The sequence below is a fragment of the Diceros bicornis genome, chromosome 3 (genome assembly GCF_020826845.1).
Source record: "Diceros bicornis minor isolate mBicDic1 chromosome 3, mDicBic1.mat.cur, whole genome shotgun sequence".
Classification (NCBI taxonomy): Eukaryota; Metazoa; Chordata; class Mammalia; order Perissodactyla; family Rhinocerotidae; genus Diceros; species Diceros bicornis.
Window position 1 is genome coordinate 97,506,023 of NC_080742.1, and position 15,701 is coordinate 97,521,723.

Sequence of the window (15,701 nt, forward strand, 5' to 3'; positions counted from 1 at the left end):
GAGGAAGATTGGCAACAGATGTTAGTGCAGGGCCAATCTTCCTCAAAAAAAATTACATTGCTGAATTTGGTTTGCTGAAATTTTTTTGGAATTCTATATTATTGTTCATGAGGGCTATCAATCTGTATTTTTCTTTAATGTCCTTGTCTGGTTTTGTTATCAGAGTAATGTTGGCCTTGTAGAATGAGTTGGGAATTATTCCTTTAATACTTAATTTTTTGATGTTTGTGGTTGACTTCTGATACATACTTTTGATTGCACTGAGGACATTTCTTTCTATTCTTTCACTTGAACTTTGCTCCCTTATTTTATTAACATTCATGTTCCTTTTCTTTCTTTAAAAACAATTCTTCTCGTGGGTGTGTCACATGAATGCCAGAGGATTCTGGCAGAGCAACAGAAGTGCTCTATTGGTGGGAAAGTCCACTTTTGGCATGTGCACTGACTGGCCAAAGCTGCATCAAGTGGGAGTGGGTTAATTTTGTTTTGGGATTTTATTTTAATCAGAAATGACTGCTAAGTTTTATCAAATGATTTCTCAGGACTGAATCAACATGATCATATGGCTTTCCTCCTTCCAATTATTGATAGCTTATGTTGAGCCATCCTTAACGTCCCTGAAATAAACTGACCTTAGTTATCCTATTCTCTTAAAATGCTGCTTTGTTTGATTTGCTAATATTTTAACTGTTTTGATCTGTATAAATGAGATTAGTCTGTATCAATGTTTCTCAAATTGAGATCCATGTATATATTCTCAGAGGTCTACAAATTCTCCAGGAGAATTTTAAAATTTTAAATATTACATAAAATTTTCCCATTTTTATGTAATATTTAAAAATTAATATATGTAGGGCTGGCCCAGTGGCATAGTGGTTAAGTTCGCTCACTCCGCTTTGGCAGCCCGGGGTTCACAGGTTTGGATGCCAGGCATGGACATACACACCGCTTATCAAACCATGCTGTGACAGGTGTCCCGAGTATAAGGTAGAGGATGATGGGCACGGATGTTAGCCCAGGGCCAATCTTCCTCAGCAAAAAGAGGAGGATTGGCAACAGATGTTAGTTCGAGGCTAATCTTCCTCACACACACACACAAAATTAATATATGTATATACAGGATGACAACCTTACTATAGGCACTCAGATTCAGTAGGTAATGAAAAAGAGTAGTGGTAGACTTAATAGATAAAGGATGTCAAACAGAGGCAGACTTAATACATAAATTATGTTAGTTATGCCAAATTACTTTACAGCGTGTTGTACCAATAAAGTCTTTTTTACAATATTTCAAACACAAAAAAAGTGCTGGGAGAGTTGAGCAGTCACATAATACACAGTAGTACAGTCTGGTCAAGTTTAAAGAAACTTTCCTGTAACAGGCAGTACAGAGGTTGTAAGTGGCGATTCATTTCAGCAAAACACAACCTGAAGTTAAAATTAGTTTATTAATTGGAATTTAACTGTTTTTAGCTGTATTTCACTATTTTAACTGTTTTCTTTATAGCTGTGTAAGAGCTTATAAACACAAAGAGATTCTACCTAATTTTGTTTGTTTGTTTAAGCACATTTAGGAAACATTCAAGTAATTTAAATCAACTCTGGAAGTTGAGATCTTACTTTCTCTTTAAAAGAAGTCTATGCATGGCTCAAGTTTAGGCAACTCGGGCTCATGTTTTTCTTTTTTGTGCCTCTGTATCAGATTTTGACATCAATTTACACCAGCTTCACAAAATGGATTTGGATGTCTTCCATTTATCTCTATGCTCTAAAATAGTTGAAATAATACAACTATCTATTCTCTATGTTGAAATAGAACTTGTCTGGTAATTATGTCACGGGTCCATTTTCTAGCGGCAGACGTTGAAAAACTTTTAGTTTCTTCTAAGGTTATTTATCGTTCTGCTCAGGCTTGCCACTTCTAGGGTCTATCTAGGACATTCTATTTCAATAAAAATCCATTTCACCTATTTTTCGATTTTATTGGCATAAAGTTACACATCCTAATTTCGTAATTCTTTTTATCTTCGCTGGTACCATAGTTTCTTTCTCATTCTTATTGTTGTACATTTTCCCTCTCTTTCTTAAGCTTATTAGGGGTTGGTCTATATTAGTCATCTTTTAAAATATCAACTTTTGGTTATATTTATCAATTTTACTTTTTTGTCTTCTAATTCATCAATTTCTAGCTACCTTTATTGGATCTTTGTTCTTTCTTTTGGTTCTTTTTGTAGTCTTTTTTACCAGTTTTTAAGGTTAAATAGTTTGATTATTTTATCTCTTTCTTATATAATAATAATACATTTATACGTATTCATTTTAATCTGATTAGGATTTTAGCCACATACCTTAGGTTTTAACATGGTGTGTTTTCATCTTTATTAATCTTTAAATAGTTTTCAATTTTTAATTTCCTCTTTGATCCAAGAATTATTTAGAAAAATGGGTTAAAATCAAATTTAAACAAATGAATAATACTTACAAATTTGTTTGTCATCTATGACCATGTTTTTCTAAAATGCTTGAAAGACTGTCATTTTGTCATTTTAAGTAGTGCCCCTGCCCACTAGACCCTTCCAACTCAAAGTGTGGTCTGAGGGCCAGCAGCACTGGCAGCCCTTGGGAGCTGGTTAGCCATGCTGAATCCCAGGCCCTACCCCAGATATACTGAATCAGAATCCGCATCTAGCAAGAAGCCCAGGAGATATGTATGCACATTAAAATTTAACATCCTTCTCTTGGTTTAGTAGGGCTGTTGTAACAAAGTACCATAAACTGGGTGGCTTAAATGACAGAAATGTCAGAAATCAAGGTGTTGGCAGGGTTGGTTCTTCTGAGGGCTATAAGGGAAGATCTGTTCTAGGCCTCTCTCCTTGGCTTGTAGATGGCCATCTTCTCCCTGTGAGCATCACCTTCCCTCTGTGAGCATCTGTCCTGGGTCCTAATTTTCATTTTTATAAAGATACCAGTCTTATTGGATTAGGGACACCCTAATGACATCATTACATCTGCAACAACCCCATTTCCAAATAAGGTCACATTCTGAGGCACTGGGGGTTAGGACTTCATCATATGAATTTGGGGGGGGACATAATTCAACCCATAATAGTCCTGTTTTATACTATATGGTTGGTAATCTATACAATCAGCAAAGAATAGATCAGCTAACCAACGACAGTCAAACTCAGGCCTTGTCCAAATTATTTTTACCCTGAAAAACGTGCTTATTTAGGTCAGAAAAGTTTTTCTATATAGATAGACCACAGCAACATTTGTCAATTAATTTTAGAAAAACCCATTCACACCGGGTTTCTCTTAGGGGTCTATAGAGTCCTCACGTGACATGGTTTCAGGCTACTTCACCATCCCTGTCTCATTCCTCCAAAGAGGCTTAGGTTATCTATAGTCTTCTTAAAATGATATACCCAGGACTGAATATAATATTAGAGATGTGATCTGAGTAGCACAAGTTCACCCTGGACCAGCATGTCTCTCATTCTTGGTGTTATCCTTTCATTCTCTTTCTCTCTCTCTCCCTCTCTCTCTCTGTCTTCCTCATTGATTTCCTCTTTGATAACTCAGTGATCTTACTGGAATTGAAGGCTTTTAATCATTTTCCTACATGTTTCTATGAAGCCTCATTTTCCCACTTGATGCTTTAGCCCCATGTACAGGATGTGGCACCCACCCCCTTTCCCGTGTCTCGGGTCTTTTATTGGTTTTCTCACCTCTCGTATTCTCATTCCTTCTAGCAGGATGTCAGCTTCTACTTGGTAGGCACACCTTCTATATTGTCGTCTCGTCTTGCATAAAAACGCTGACCAGGACAAGGCCCTCTTCTTCCTTGGTGACATCAAGCCATGAATACGCTGAAGGGCTGTCCAGGACCCCATTGGACTGCCTACCAGCACCTCCCTTCCCGTGCTTCCTGCCCCATTCCCCTTTCTACGTGGACGCAGTGGGAATAGTGACTTTCTATTTTGACCCCACTGTCTGGCCACAGTTGATTAGCCCAGGGATGGGCACCTGAGCCAGGTTGGGCTAATGAATCCTTTCCTGTGAGTTTTTGGGAAAGAGAAAATCTTACCAGTTTCTCCTTGGGTGCTGGACTCTAAGATATGCTGATGTCAGCCACATTTCCCACACTGGGGTAAAGAAGCGGAAACAAGCCAAGTTGCAGAGAGAGAATAAGAATCATATAATGAGCCTTATACAATACTTACTACCTGCCAGGCACTGTTCTGAGCATTTTACATGTATTAATTCATTGAATCCTCACAACCTATGAGAGGTTGATGTTGTTATTGTTATCATTATCATTATCCCCAGACATAAAGACAGAGCAGAAACGGAGAAAGTGTCCAGGTGGCTTTCAAGCCTCTAGTTCCAATCGCTCTCAGAGGCTCCGCCGCATGCCTGTCACTAGGTCCTGTGAGACATTTGGGTCCCCTTACAATATACCTCTTTTTCTTATGCTTAAGCTAGTTCCAGTGGATTTGTCATTTACAACCAAAATATTTCAAAATACAACAAAAAATGTAGCAATCCAAACAATACTTAACAGCTAATAACTAATCTTATTAGAATTCAGCTTCTATTTTTCTCTCAAGTCCACACACACAAAAAAACATTTTTATCATATCCTTGGAAGAAATCCAATTACACCATATCCACTACATTTCTTTGTTGCAACAGACTCACAAAATAAGAAAAAGCACATATTTTCTTTGAAGATAGTGCAATCAAGTTAATTTGAACCTTCTAATATGTATGTTTAATTCGTTTTTATAATAGAAACCAAAATATAGGTATAATTTGTGTTTACACTACGTTCAAAATAGAACTAATATCAAAACAGAGTCTTAAGAAGAGCAATTATCACTGACATTAAGAAGGAGGGAATGATTTAGAAAATATTAGAACAGCATAAGAAGTTAAAGAAATTTTTGTATCTTAATTTTTGTGTTTTTAAATATACTGTCACATTATTATCATAACCATCAATTAAAGAAATAAAGAGGAAAACCCTGCAAATAAAGATGTTTGAATGAGACCCCAAAACATCGAAGGCTTTTAGATGAATCTTTTTCTTCCTCTTATTTATGCCTGCAGGTGTCTTCAAAAATATTACCCAACCAGTCTGCCTACTGCCAGCATTGTCATTTGCTTCCACAATGAAGAATTTAATGCCTTGTTTCGGACAGTGTCCAGTATCATGAACCTCACTCCACACCATCTCCTTGAAGAAATTATTTTGGTAGATGACATGAGCGAATTTGGTAAGACAGAGCGCTAGTAATCCATCTAATCTACTTCGAAGGCAGTGCTGTCTCTGATGGTGCTCGAGTTATTTTATACAAAGGACGTTTTTCGCTGGGTTTTGAGGCAGGCGCTGTGCTGGATGCCATTGGTACGTTGGTGGATGGAAGAACTGGTCCCCGTCCTTATGGTATTGGGCTAATGGGGTGGTTAGTGCTTCCATGAGGTAGATGTAGGGCCACCAACCTGGTCTCTAGACATCATCAATGACGTTCAGGAATAAGTTACATCTAAACTGAGGTCTGAAGGGTGAGTTGGAGTTATCTAGATGGAGAGGAAGGAAAGGATGTTTTAGGCAGAAGAAGTAACATTGTAAAGGCTCAGAGGCAAGAGAAAACATGATGAGTTTGGAATAGTTCTATATATTATGTAGTTTATATATGAGTATAGTGTTGATGGGGAGGGGGTTGGCATAAAACCAAAGATATCAAAGGGCAACCACTCATGAAGGGCATTGTTTGAATTTTATCTGGAGAAAATGGGGAACTATTACAGGGCTTAATGCAGGTAAGTGACACGATCCAGGTACTTTATGTGAAAGAATTCTAATCAGACCAACCATAGTTAAGTGCTTGTTCCTCCATGCTCACTGGTTTTAAAGAGTCGTGAAACTGGTATAAAATCTGATTAACGACACAGCATTTGAAATTAGTTTTCTATTTTACATTTACAAGCCTGTGGCAAGCCAAGAGGATCCAGATTAGTGAAAAGATCTGTGGAGTCTGCAGGTCCCTGTGGGGTCCATTTCCCATGGAAGCAATGGATCAGTATTGCATAGGTTTCCTACCTAAAAGATTACCTAATCCACTGTGAATCTGATCCACTGTGGACTGGGAAAGAAAAAGAAGAGAGAAACAGTAGGAAGAGGAATAGGCAAGGGAAGAAAAGAAGACATCCCAGGAGGTTCACCCGTTGGGAAGTGACCCTAGGTGCATCAATTCAAAGGTGGACTGTAACTCAGCTAGTGTCAGCTATATTTAGGAATTTCACATGTTAGCCAGGCACTATCATATACGACATTATTTCAACAGGCGCCACCCATATTGGAGGGGTACAGTACTGTTTATTTCTAGTCCTGTGCATGGGAGGAGATGTGGAGAGATGATCAGAGTCCTTGTCTGATCAGTAGCACTGAGCAACACATTGGGCACATGCTGGGCGAGAAGTCCCCAGTGAAGCCATGAGCAGGAAACAGGGTAGGATCTTGTAAGAACAAGGGTCCTGCCATGGAGATGCAGTTCCAGGATGACCATAGGACACCTCCCCTAGCCTTTCAGAACCATGCCATGAGTTCAGAGACATACCTGCTGATCTGCTCATACTTTCTTTAGTCATCAGGGAAATCACTGCTGATGGCCAAGATATGGGTGTGCTGCCAGATCAGACACCTCTACTTCTTGATCCATGGTCACCTGGTTTGTGGTGATTTTACCCACCCCACCAAGGAACTTAGTCTTGGGCCCACATGGAAGCTCAAACACAGGAAATGCAGGAAGGGGGGTGTTCTGTGTTCTGATGGCACTCAGGATCAACACACTCCTGCTTATAATTCACAATGGTTTCATGTGGGCTCTAGGAGAACATTTTTGATCTGCAGCTAGTCTTTCCCAGCTGACACCAGTAGGCACTGCTGATGGACTCCCTCAGCCTAGGGAGCAGGGGATGGGGGCCCAAGGATCTGGCCCCATTGAGGGACACAAGAGGCATGCTCAGAGCTGACCTGCTGCCATCCACCTTTCTCATAGTCCTGGTCCCTCTTGACTACAAGCCAAATATGACCATCTTCTGAAAAACCCAAGCCCTCCACTTCATGTCAGCGATTACTGCTGCCAGAACTGCCTTTATTTCCTCCCAGATCTGGCTCACAGAGTTCCCCTGTGTCCTGGATGTTAGAGAGGTGTTTGCAGACATCTGAGCTGAGATCCTGCCCCCACTTTGCAAGTGAAGGTGGGCAACCTGCAGTCTGCCTCTGAGCAGGACCCTGGCACTCTTTTTAAAGACAAAGAAGGAGATCCCTCCTTCTGCCAAGATTACAATGAACCTGCTTCTGTTAATCCCCAACTTCCTGATCCAGAATCCTAGGACTTAGGAATTTATACTTCTGAGGCATCTGTATCCATCTCACCTGAGCCCAGCCTTCTTTATCATCATCACATTAACCTCCAAATATTGAGTGACTATTAGGTACCAAGCTCAGTGCTGAGTGGGGTATTTCTTCCTCTCACTACAGCACTGCAAGGAGTGTGGTGGATATCCCTTCTCACCAGTGAGGAAACTGAGACTCGAGTGGTCTGGTAACTTGCCTAAGAATTACTGCCAAGTTAGAAGCACAGTTGTTAGTAATAAAGTCAGATTGCTCCAAGGCACCATAACTCATGTTTTTTCTATTAAAATTTTAATAGTGATTTATTAAAATAGAAGTATTTCACTAGAAACATAGAAGAATATTTACAGTTCATTTCAATGCTGAATCACTTTTCTTTCTCTTTCTTACATAGGATAAAATTTTCTTTTTAAAGTTAGAACCTCTGGAGAATAGCATGATTTTTAGGAATCAATCAAAACTGTGATAAATTGTTTTAATTTCTGTAGTTATTGTCCATAAATAGTCAAGTGTTGGATTTTTTCCAGAGGATCTGAAAGAAAAACTAGACTATCACCTGGAATTTTTTCGGGGAAAGATTAAATTAATAAGAAACAAAAAGCAAGAGGGACTGATTCGAGCAAGGCTGATTGGAGCATCTCGTGCTTCAGGTATGAACTCGGGACAACGACCCAGTGTCTATGTCACAGAGATCTTCCTGCCCATGCAGAAATAATCGTCATGGAGGCCCTGTATGTCTCCACTGACAAAAACAGAAGAGTAGAAATATATTTCCGTCGTATGAGTCTTTAATCTTCTTTTGACTCTGAAAGTGTTCTACTTCAAAATGTCAATTTATTATTTCAAATAGAAGATACTCTTTTGCAGGGGCCGTAATGTCAGCCCCATCACAAGATGAGTTCCCCCAGATACAAACTCTGAGATGGAGTTGTACATGCAGGGAACCCACTGGGGTGCTCTTGGGAACCATGTCTGTAATGGAGTGAGGAAAGCAGGACGTTACAGGGAGAGTGGAGCTGTGGTGCAGCTGCCTATCCCACAGGAAACTCTGCCGCTAGGATGAGTGGCAGCTCAGGGCCTCCGGGAAACAGAGGCCAAGATGAAATGAGAAGAGAACAAGTTTACTAGGAGAAATGTTTGTGAAAGATAAAGGGGAGAAGAAGTGTGGGCCAGAAGCTTCTGACCTGACACCTGTCCAAGGACAGAGAGAAGGAAGGAGATTTGGGTTGAAAGAGCTTCAGTCTACTCTTTGGCTCTCAGAAAGGCTCCCTTGGGCTAGTGGGGAGCCCCAGATCACCCGTTAGAGAAGTCCTGCATTGGGCCCAAATGGCACAACTCTAGTCCTCTCCCCTTCCACCTCCCTCTCCCACTTCTGCCCCGCCCTCCCCAACACACACACTGCTTAGTCATTGGCTGGGAGCCCCTGGGGAGAGTGTGGCCTTGGTGTGAATACTGCAGTAGATCCCAAAGGTTTGGAAGCTGTCAGACCCACTCCTCACAGCAAGTTCTCTTAAAGGGAAATCTGAGCTCCCTGAGCCACCAAGAGCAGTGCAGAGAGGTCCCACATCCAGGTAAGAGGACCAGGCATGTATGAGGACACCCCCTGCCCCCTGGGGAAGGAGCATCACCTCCACCCAGGGCGGTTCCTGGGGAGGGACTCAGCTGTGAGCCCGAGCAGTCAGCACTGCTGGGAGATGAGTCCTGAGGGGGATCTGAGCCTTCCAACCATCAAGCTTCCTGGAAACTTGAATGGTCAGAAGGTCATTTGCAGAATATTAAACTACAACCAAAGGAGATGGGTAATGTTCAAGGGTATTTCATCAGGCCATGTTGCAATCTGACAAAACATCTCTGTTTCTTAGCAGAGGCACCTCCTTACTTAGTAGAAAGCCAAGTAAAAGCAAAATTCAGTTCTCTTTTTCTATGTTGGCCTGATCAATTGAGACATTCTCTTAACTACACAGATAATACATATTCATTGTGCAAAACACAATACAAACCGCTAACACAGCATGGTGTGTGTCTTTTCAGACTTCTGTTTTTATGTATTTATATACATGTGTGTATGTATGTATATACGCACATGTACACACATACATACACATATACATATCTTTAAAGATTTTTAAATGTATGGAATCATACTATCTTATTGTCCTGAGACTTACTCTTTTAATTTAATTTTAATGTTTTGGAATGGAATTTTTTCCATGATGGTACTTAAGACTTACCTCAATTTTTAATTGCTGCATACATAGTATGACATTCCATATGGATTCCATAATGGATTGTGGTCATTTGTTTAGCCATTTTTCAATTGGTGATTTTTATTTTATACTGTTACCATGCTGCACTGGCAATTTTTGTAATTCTTGGCAAATGTGTGCTTGTCCCTATGGGATAAATTGCTATAAGTGGAATTGCTGAGCAAAAGGGAATTCTTATTTTAGATTTTGATGGATACTGCCAAATTGTCCCAAAAACGACTGTACTAATTAACAGTCCCATCACAGTGTGCAAGAAGGCCCTTTCCCTGGAGCCTAGCCAGCACTGGATATTACCAATTATTCTAATGTTTGCCAAAATGGTCAAAATATGATATCCTTTATTTTCTTGGCATTTCCTTGATTACTAGCATTGTAGAGTATTTTTAAAATATTTTTGTAGGTTGTTGATAGATTTTTCTGTGAATTTTGTCTGTTCACATCCTTTGTCAATTTTTTGATTGGGTTGTTTGTATTGTTGTTATTGATTTCAAAGTGTCCTTTATGATACGAATCCTGTATTATATACACTGAGGATATCATTCCCCACTCTATGGCTTATCTTTCCATCCTTGTTGATGGTATCTTACGTTGAACAAAAGTCTTTAAGTCTTTCAGTTCACCAAAAAATCCATTTTCTCTTGCTGGGCACAGAGCTAGACTGAACTTTCTAGCCTCTCTTTCAGTAGCAATGGCCTCGTGACTACGTTTTAACTGCGGGATTTAAGTGCAAGTAATACATGCCATTTCTCCACCAAGGCTTTTAGGAGGTTGATTTGTCCCCCTCCACACTTTACGTCCCCTTCTGGCTGACAAGGGTGGAGATGACTAAGTAACTTTGGAGGCCATGAGGTTGAAGACGGAAGAGCCTCCATCAGCCTGAATGGTCCCATGGAGAAGAGCGCCCCTCAATCAGAAACACCTGCAAATGAGTAGAAATAAGCTTCTATTGCGTTTGAGGCGTCATACATTTTGGAGTCTTAGTATTATAATAGCAACTAGCTTTAACTTAAATAGTAAGAATCAGATTTATCAATATTTTTCTTCATGATTTTTGTGTCTTGTTTAAGAAATCCTTCCTTACTCTGAGATCATGATGATAGTCTATGTTTTAAAAAATTTTGCTTTTTACATCTTTAATTGACCTAGAATTGATTGTTTTGGGAATGCTGTAAGGTAAGAATCTAATGTAATTTATGGATAACCAGTTGTCCCCACACCATTCATTGAATAGTCCACTCTGTCTCCATGGATTGCAATGCTACTTCCATCACTTGTATCTATATATTCCTGGGTTTATTTCTGGCATCTCTCTTCTGCTCTATTATTGTGTTTGTATATTTCTAGGCTAATCACACCCTGTCTTGATTAGTATAGCTTGATAAGAAGTTTTTATATCTGGTAGGACAAATATTTCCACTTCATTCTGCAAAATTGTCTTAACTAGGATCATCTTATTAAGTTCCATGAAAAATCTATTGAAATTTTCATTGCAATTGCATTGAGTTTATAGTTAAATGTGGGAGAATTTACATCTTTTTGATTAGGTCTTCCCATCCATGGATATTTATTCAGATCTGCTTTCTTGTTCTTTCAATAATGTTTTATCATTTTCTCCATAGATGTCATATGAAAAGATTTATTCCTGTTTATCATGATTTTTTGTATTTTTTTAAATTGTGATCTTCCTGTTGTATTTTCTAATTATCATTGGTATATAGGAATGAGATACTTTTGTTTATTTGATTTTATAACCAGAAACCTCCATAAACTCTCTTAATTGTTAATGGTTAGTTGGTAGAGTCTCTTGCATTTTCTATCAACTGAAAATAGACAATTTTTTCCCTCTTCCTCTCTAACGTTGAATAGAAGTGGCGATAGTAGGCATCCTTTCCTTATTCCTAACTTTAATGGGAACAACAATACATTTTCACTTAAATATTATGTTTACCAGTATTAGTTTGCTAGGGCTGCCCTATAACAAAGTACTACAAACTGGGTGGCTTAAAACAAAAGAAATTTATTGTCTCACAGTTCTGGAGGCTAGAAGTTCAAAATCCAGGTGTCAGCAGGGTGGTGCTCTCCCTGGAAGCTATAGGAGAGAATCCTTCCTTGTTTCTTCCTAGCTTCTCGTGGTGGCTGTCAATCGTCACCTTGCTGCTGCATTACTCCAATCCCTGTCTCTGTCGTCACATGGCTTTCTCCCTGTGTGTCTGTCTGTGTCCAGAGCAACCTCTCCTTCTAAGGACACCAGTCGTATTGGATTAAGAGCCCACCCTGCACCAGTAAGACCTCATCCTAATTAATTACATCTGCAATGACACTATTTCCAAATAAAGTCACGTTCTGAGGTACTAGGGCGTAGGACTTGAATATATCTTTTTGAAGGACAAAATTCAACCCTTAATACTACCATAAAGTTTGTGTTTTTTTAAGGAGAAGGAGTAAAGAGTCTTATTAATTTTTTATTTTGAAAATTACCAAACACACAGAACAGTTATATAAACTCTCCCCTAGATTCACTAGATGTTAATATCTTACAATACCTACTCCGTACACACCCATACTCTCTCTCCCCCACCATCCTTACACACACACACACACACACACACACACATTGCATTTAGGTTTATAATTTTCTTTTTTTTCTACTGTTTTCTTATACTTTGTTTTACTAGACACATAGATTGAACTGTATGGTTTTCCTCTTTTCTGAATATCTACATAAAATGGATTATCAGTGTTTGGAAAGTTACACAAAATTGGCCTATAAACTGTCTAGGCACTGGTACCTTTTTGGTTTTCTCTTTAATCCAGGTATTTTTTAAGAAGTCAATTTTAAAGTTTCCAAACATAAGAAATTTTTTAAATTGTCTTTTAATTGTTGACTAGTAGCTTAATTGTATTGTGGTTAGAATCTGTGGTCTGTTTTGTTGAGATTTCCTTGTGTCTTAAAGTTGGGCCGATTTTTCAAAACTTCTATGCGTATTTAAAAAGAATGTAAATTTTCTCTGTTTGGTTGTAGGTTCTATATGTATATCATTTTGTTGTTCAAAGATTCTGTATTTTTATTCATCTAATTTGACTTGATTAATAAATTTCTGATAGAGTTATATTAAAATCTTCAACTAAGATTATAGATTTGTCCATTCATTTCTTCTTGTAATTTTGTCAGTACCCGCTACCTATCAATCTATCTATACTTGCCTGCTGCCCGCCTCCACGCCATGATGTGGGCTCCCTGGGCCAGGCATTGCTCCCAGCTTAGAAGCTGTGGGATCCTGTGGTGCAGGCAGGTGAGGCAGCAGCTGGTGACCCATCATTAACTCATTCATGTATTCACTCATCCAAACAAGGATTTATGTACTGCCTTCTATGGGCTGGCCGTGCACATTTATTCTTTTTTCATTTTTATCAACTCTATTGAGATACAATTTACATAAAATAAACTGTACCCATTGAACACAGACATGGGTTTTCATACAATGTTAATGTGTGCATGCACATTTAGAGTTGTGTTGTAGTTTGAGGAGTTGACATTTGCACTATCATGAAGGGACTCTCTTTATCTCTAGGAGAGCCTTCTGGATCTGTTCCCTCGCTATCACCTCTGACCTCCCCTTCACTCCACCCGAGATGCACTGACCTTCTCGCTGCTGCTCAAACTCACCACGTATACTCCTATCTCAGAACCTTTGCACATGATGTCTTCCCTCTGGAATGTTCTTCTTCCAGGTATCTGCATGACCTGCACCTCACTTTCTTCAGTTCTCTGTTCGAATGTCAATTTATCAGAGAGGTCTTTCGAAACCACACTGTGTAAGAGAGCAAGCCCCTATCCCTCTCGACCATCCTTACTCTCACTGATATTTAATTGTGGTATTTATTGCTGCCCGTCAACTTGTCTATGTTAGTGGTGCTGCCGGGGTGACTACTGAGGTTGCCCAGAAATTGCAGGAGCTGAGACAGAACATTGTGCCGAACTCTGTGCTGTGCCGAGGGAAGGAAGGAAAGTGACTGAGATGGGGAGATAACTCCATTAGGGAGAATTAGAAGGCGGGGGTTTTGCAAAATGGAGAACAGGTGAGAAAGAGAAAGCTATAAGCAGATGGCATGAATCTAAAGGAAAGGGGATTTTTTTTGCATGGAGCAGACATGTTATGGTTCAGAGGTAGCCATGAGTTAGGAGGAGACACTGATGTTGCCCAGGACCCAAGGACCCATGCAGCTTGAGGAGGAAGAGGAACTTTCTATCAGTAACGCTGCTGGGGAAGCAGCATGTTCTAGGGAGAGTCAGGGTTCACATAAGGCAAGAAGGCTGTAGGAGAATTTTGTGGAAAAAAATAGTGTAGGGAAATATGCTTCAAATGAGCGCCCTTTGGAAAGGGTAAGGGGGGGTCCACGGTGGAAGACAACGTTTGGGGGAATAAATACAGTGCAGTCTGGGAGGTGAGAACGCGGAGGAGGATCTTGCACTGAGTTAGCTCGGATGGTCAGCAGGCGGCCAAGAAGGCAGAGCTACGGGGCCAAGTTTAATCGACGTCCTAAAAGACAAAGCTTAACAAAACCTAACATGGCCTTGAGGGCTTGCCTTGTTGCTTGACAGTCGCGCGGAACGAGAGACTGTTCTGTTGTCTGATGTGGTAGACAGAACAACGCCCTCTCCCAAGGAGGTAGTCCTACTCCCTGCAACTGTTACTATGTTACCTACGTGGCACCTGCAGTTAAAGTTAAGGGCCTGGAGACGGGAGATTAGCCTGGATTAGACAGGTGGTCCACTCTAATCACGTGAGCCCTTAAGACTGGAGGACCTTCCAGGCTGTGGTCAGAGAGTCAGAGAGATGTGTGTGAGGACTCCATCCACTGAGGCTGGCTTTGAAGATAGAGGAAGAGAATCAAGGAATGTGGGCAGCTTCTAGAAACTGGAAGAGGCACAGAAACAAATTCTCCCCTAGAGCCCCCAGAAAGGAATTTAGCCCCGCCGACACCTTGATTTTAGGAAGGAAGACCTGTGTTGGACAGCTGACCTACAGAACTGTAAGAGAATACATTTGTGTTGTTTTAAACCACTACGTTGTGGTAAAGAACACTAACATGTCTAGAAAGAGACCTCTCTGTAGGTGGTTGACCTCGAGTTGGAGGGTGGTAATTATCTGACTTCCTGGCAGTTCACCTGCTGCTGGAACTGCAGCTGCTCGGGCTGACCAGGAAGTTTTGCAGGTGGGAGCAGAGAGGCCATGGTTTTGGGGAGAGGGGCTGTTGAGCAGAGCTCTCCAAAGGCAGCTGTGCAAAGGGCAGTGGCTGACTCTCCACCACAAACATCAAAGGGAGGAGACACAGGACAGATAGTGCAAGGAGCACTGGATTCTGAGCCAGAGCCTTGGTGTCAGGTTCTGTATGTGCCAATTACTAGCTATGGGATCTTGGGCAAGTCACTTCTCTGAGCCTCGGCTTCCTAATCCATGATATGGGAACAATGATATCTAACTAACGTGGTTGTTGCAATGATTAAATGAGGTAATTACAAATATTCTTTTTTTTAGCAGTAGGAAACAAATGCTTATTACAGAGTGATTAGTACAAGTAAATAAATAATTAAAATATAAACGTTGAATGCATATGCTTCAAAATGATAAACTACATAAAATAAAACTAGGAGAAATACAGGGCAAAAAAAATTTTAAAGATAGAACATTTTTATTTGGAAAATGTGGAAAGGCTCTTAGCGATTTTAGAACTCATCAGCCTCTTTTCCCAGTTAAAGAAGCTAAACTCCGGAAAGAGCAGGGACTTGTTACAGGTCACATGACTCAGGACGCAGACCCACGATTCTGATTTCCATTGCAGTAGACAGTGTCATCGCACCACCAGGTTATGGGAACGCAGCTAACAAACAAAAACGAGAAAGTCAAATAGTATACTCACTTGAACTGCTTTTTACAAAATCCAAATGGCTGTTTAACATTTATAGTGTGAATTAAATGGAAATACTTAGATATTTCACAGAAGTTGAT

At 40.2% G+C, this 15,701-nt stretch overlaps 1 protein-coding gene across 1 annotated transcript in view; it reads left to right on the forward strand.

Moving 5' to 3' along the window:
• Positions 1-15,701, forward strand: part of GALNTL5 (polypeptide N-acetylgalactosaminyltransferase like 5) — an 88,541-nt gene that overhangs the window by 45,928 nt on the left and 26,912 nt on the right. The window contains exons 5-6 of the mRNA XM_058533832.1: positions 5,113-5,279; positions 7,951-8,073. Coding sequence (XP_058389815.1) covers positions 5,113-5,279; positions 7,951-8,073 — 290 coding nt within the window. The remainder of the gene's footprint in view (positions 1-5,112; positions 5,280-7,950; positions 8,074-15,701) is intronic.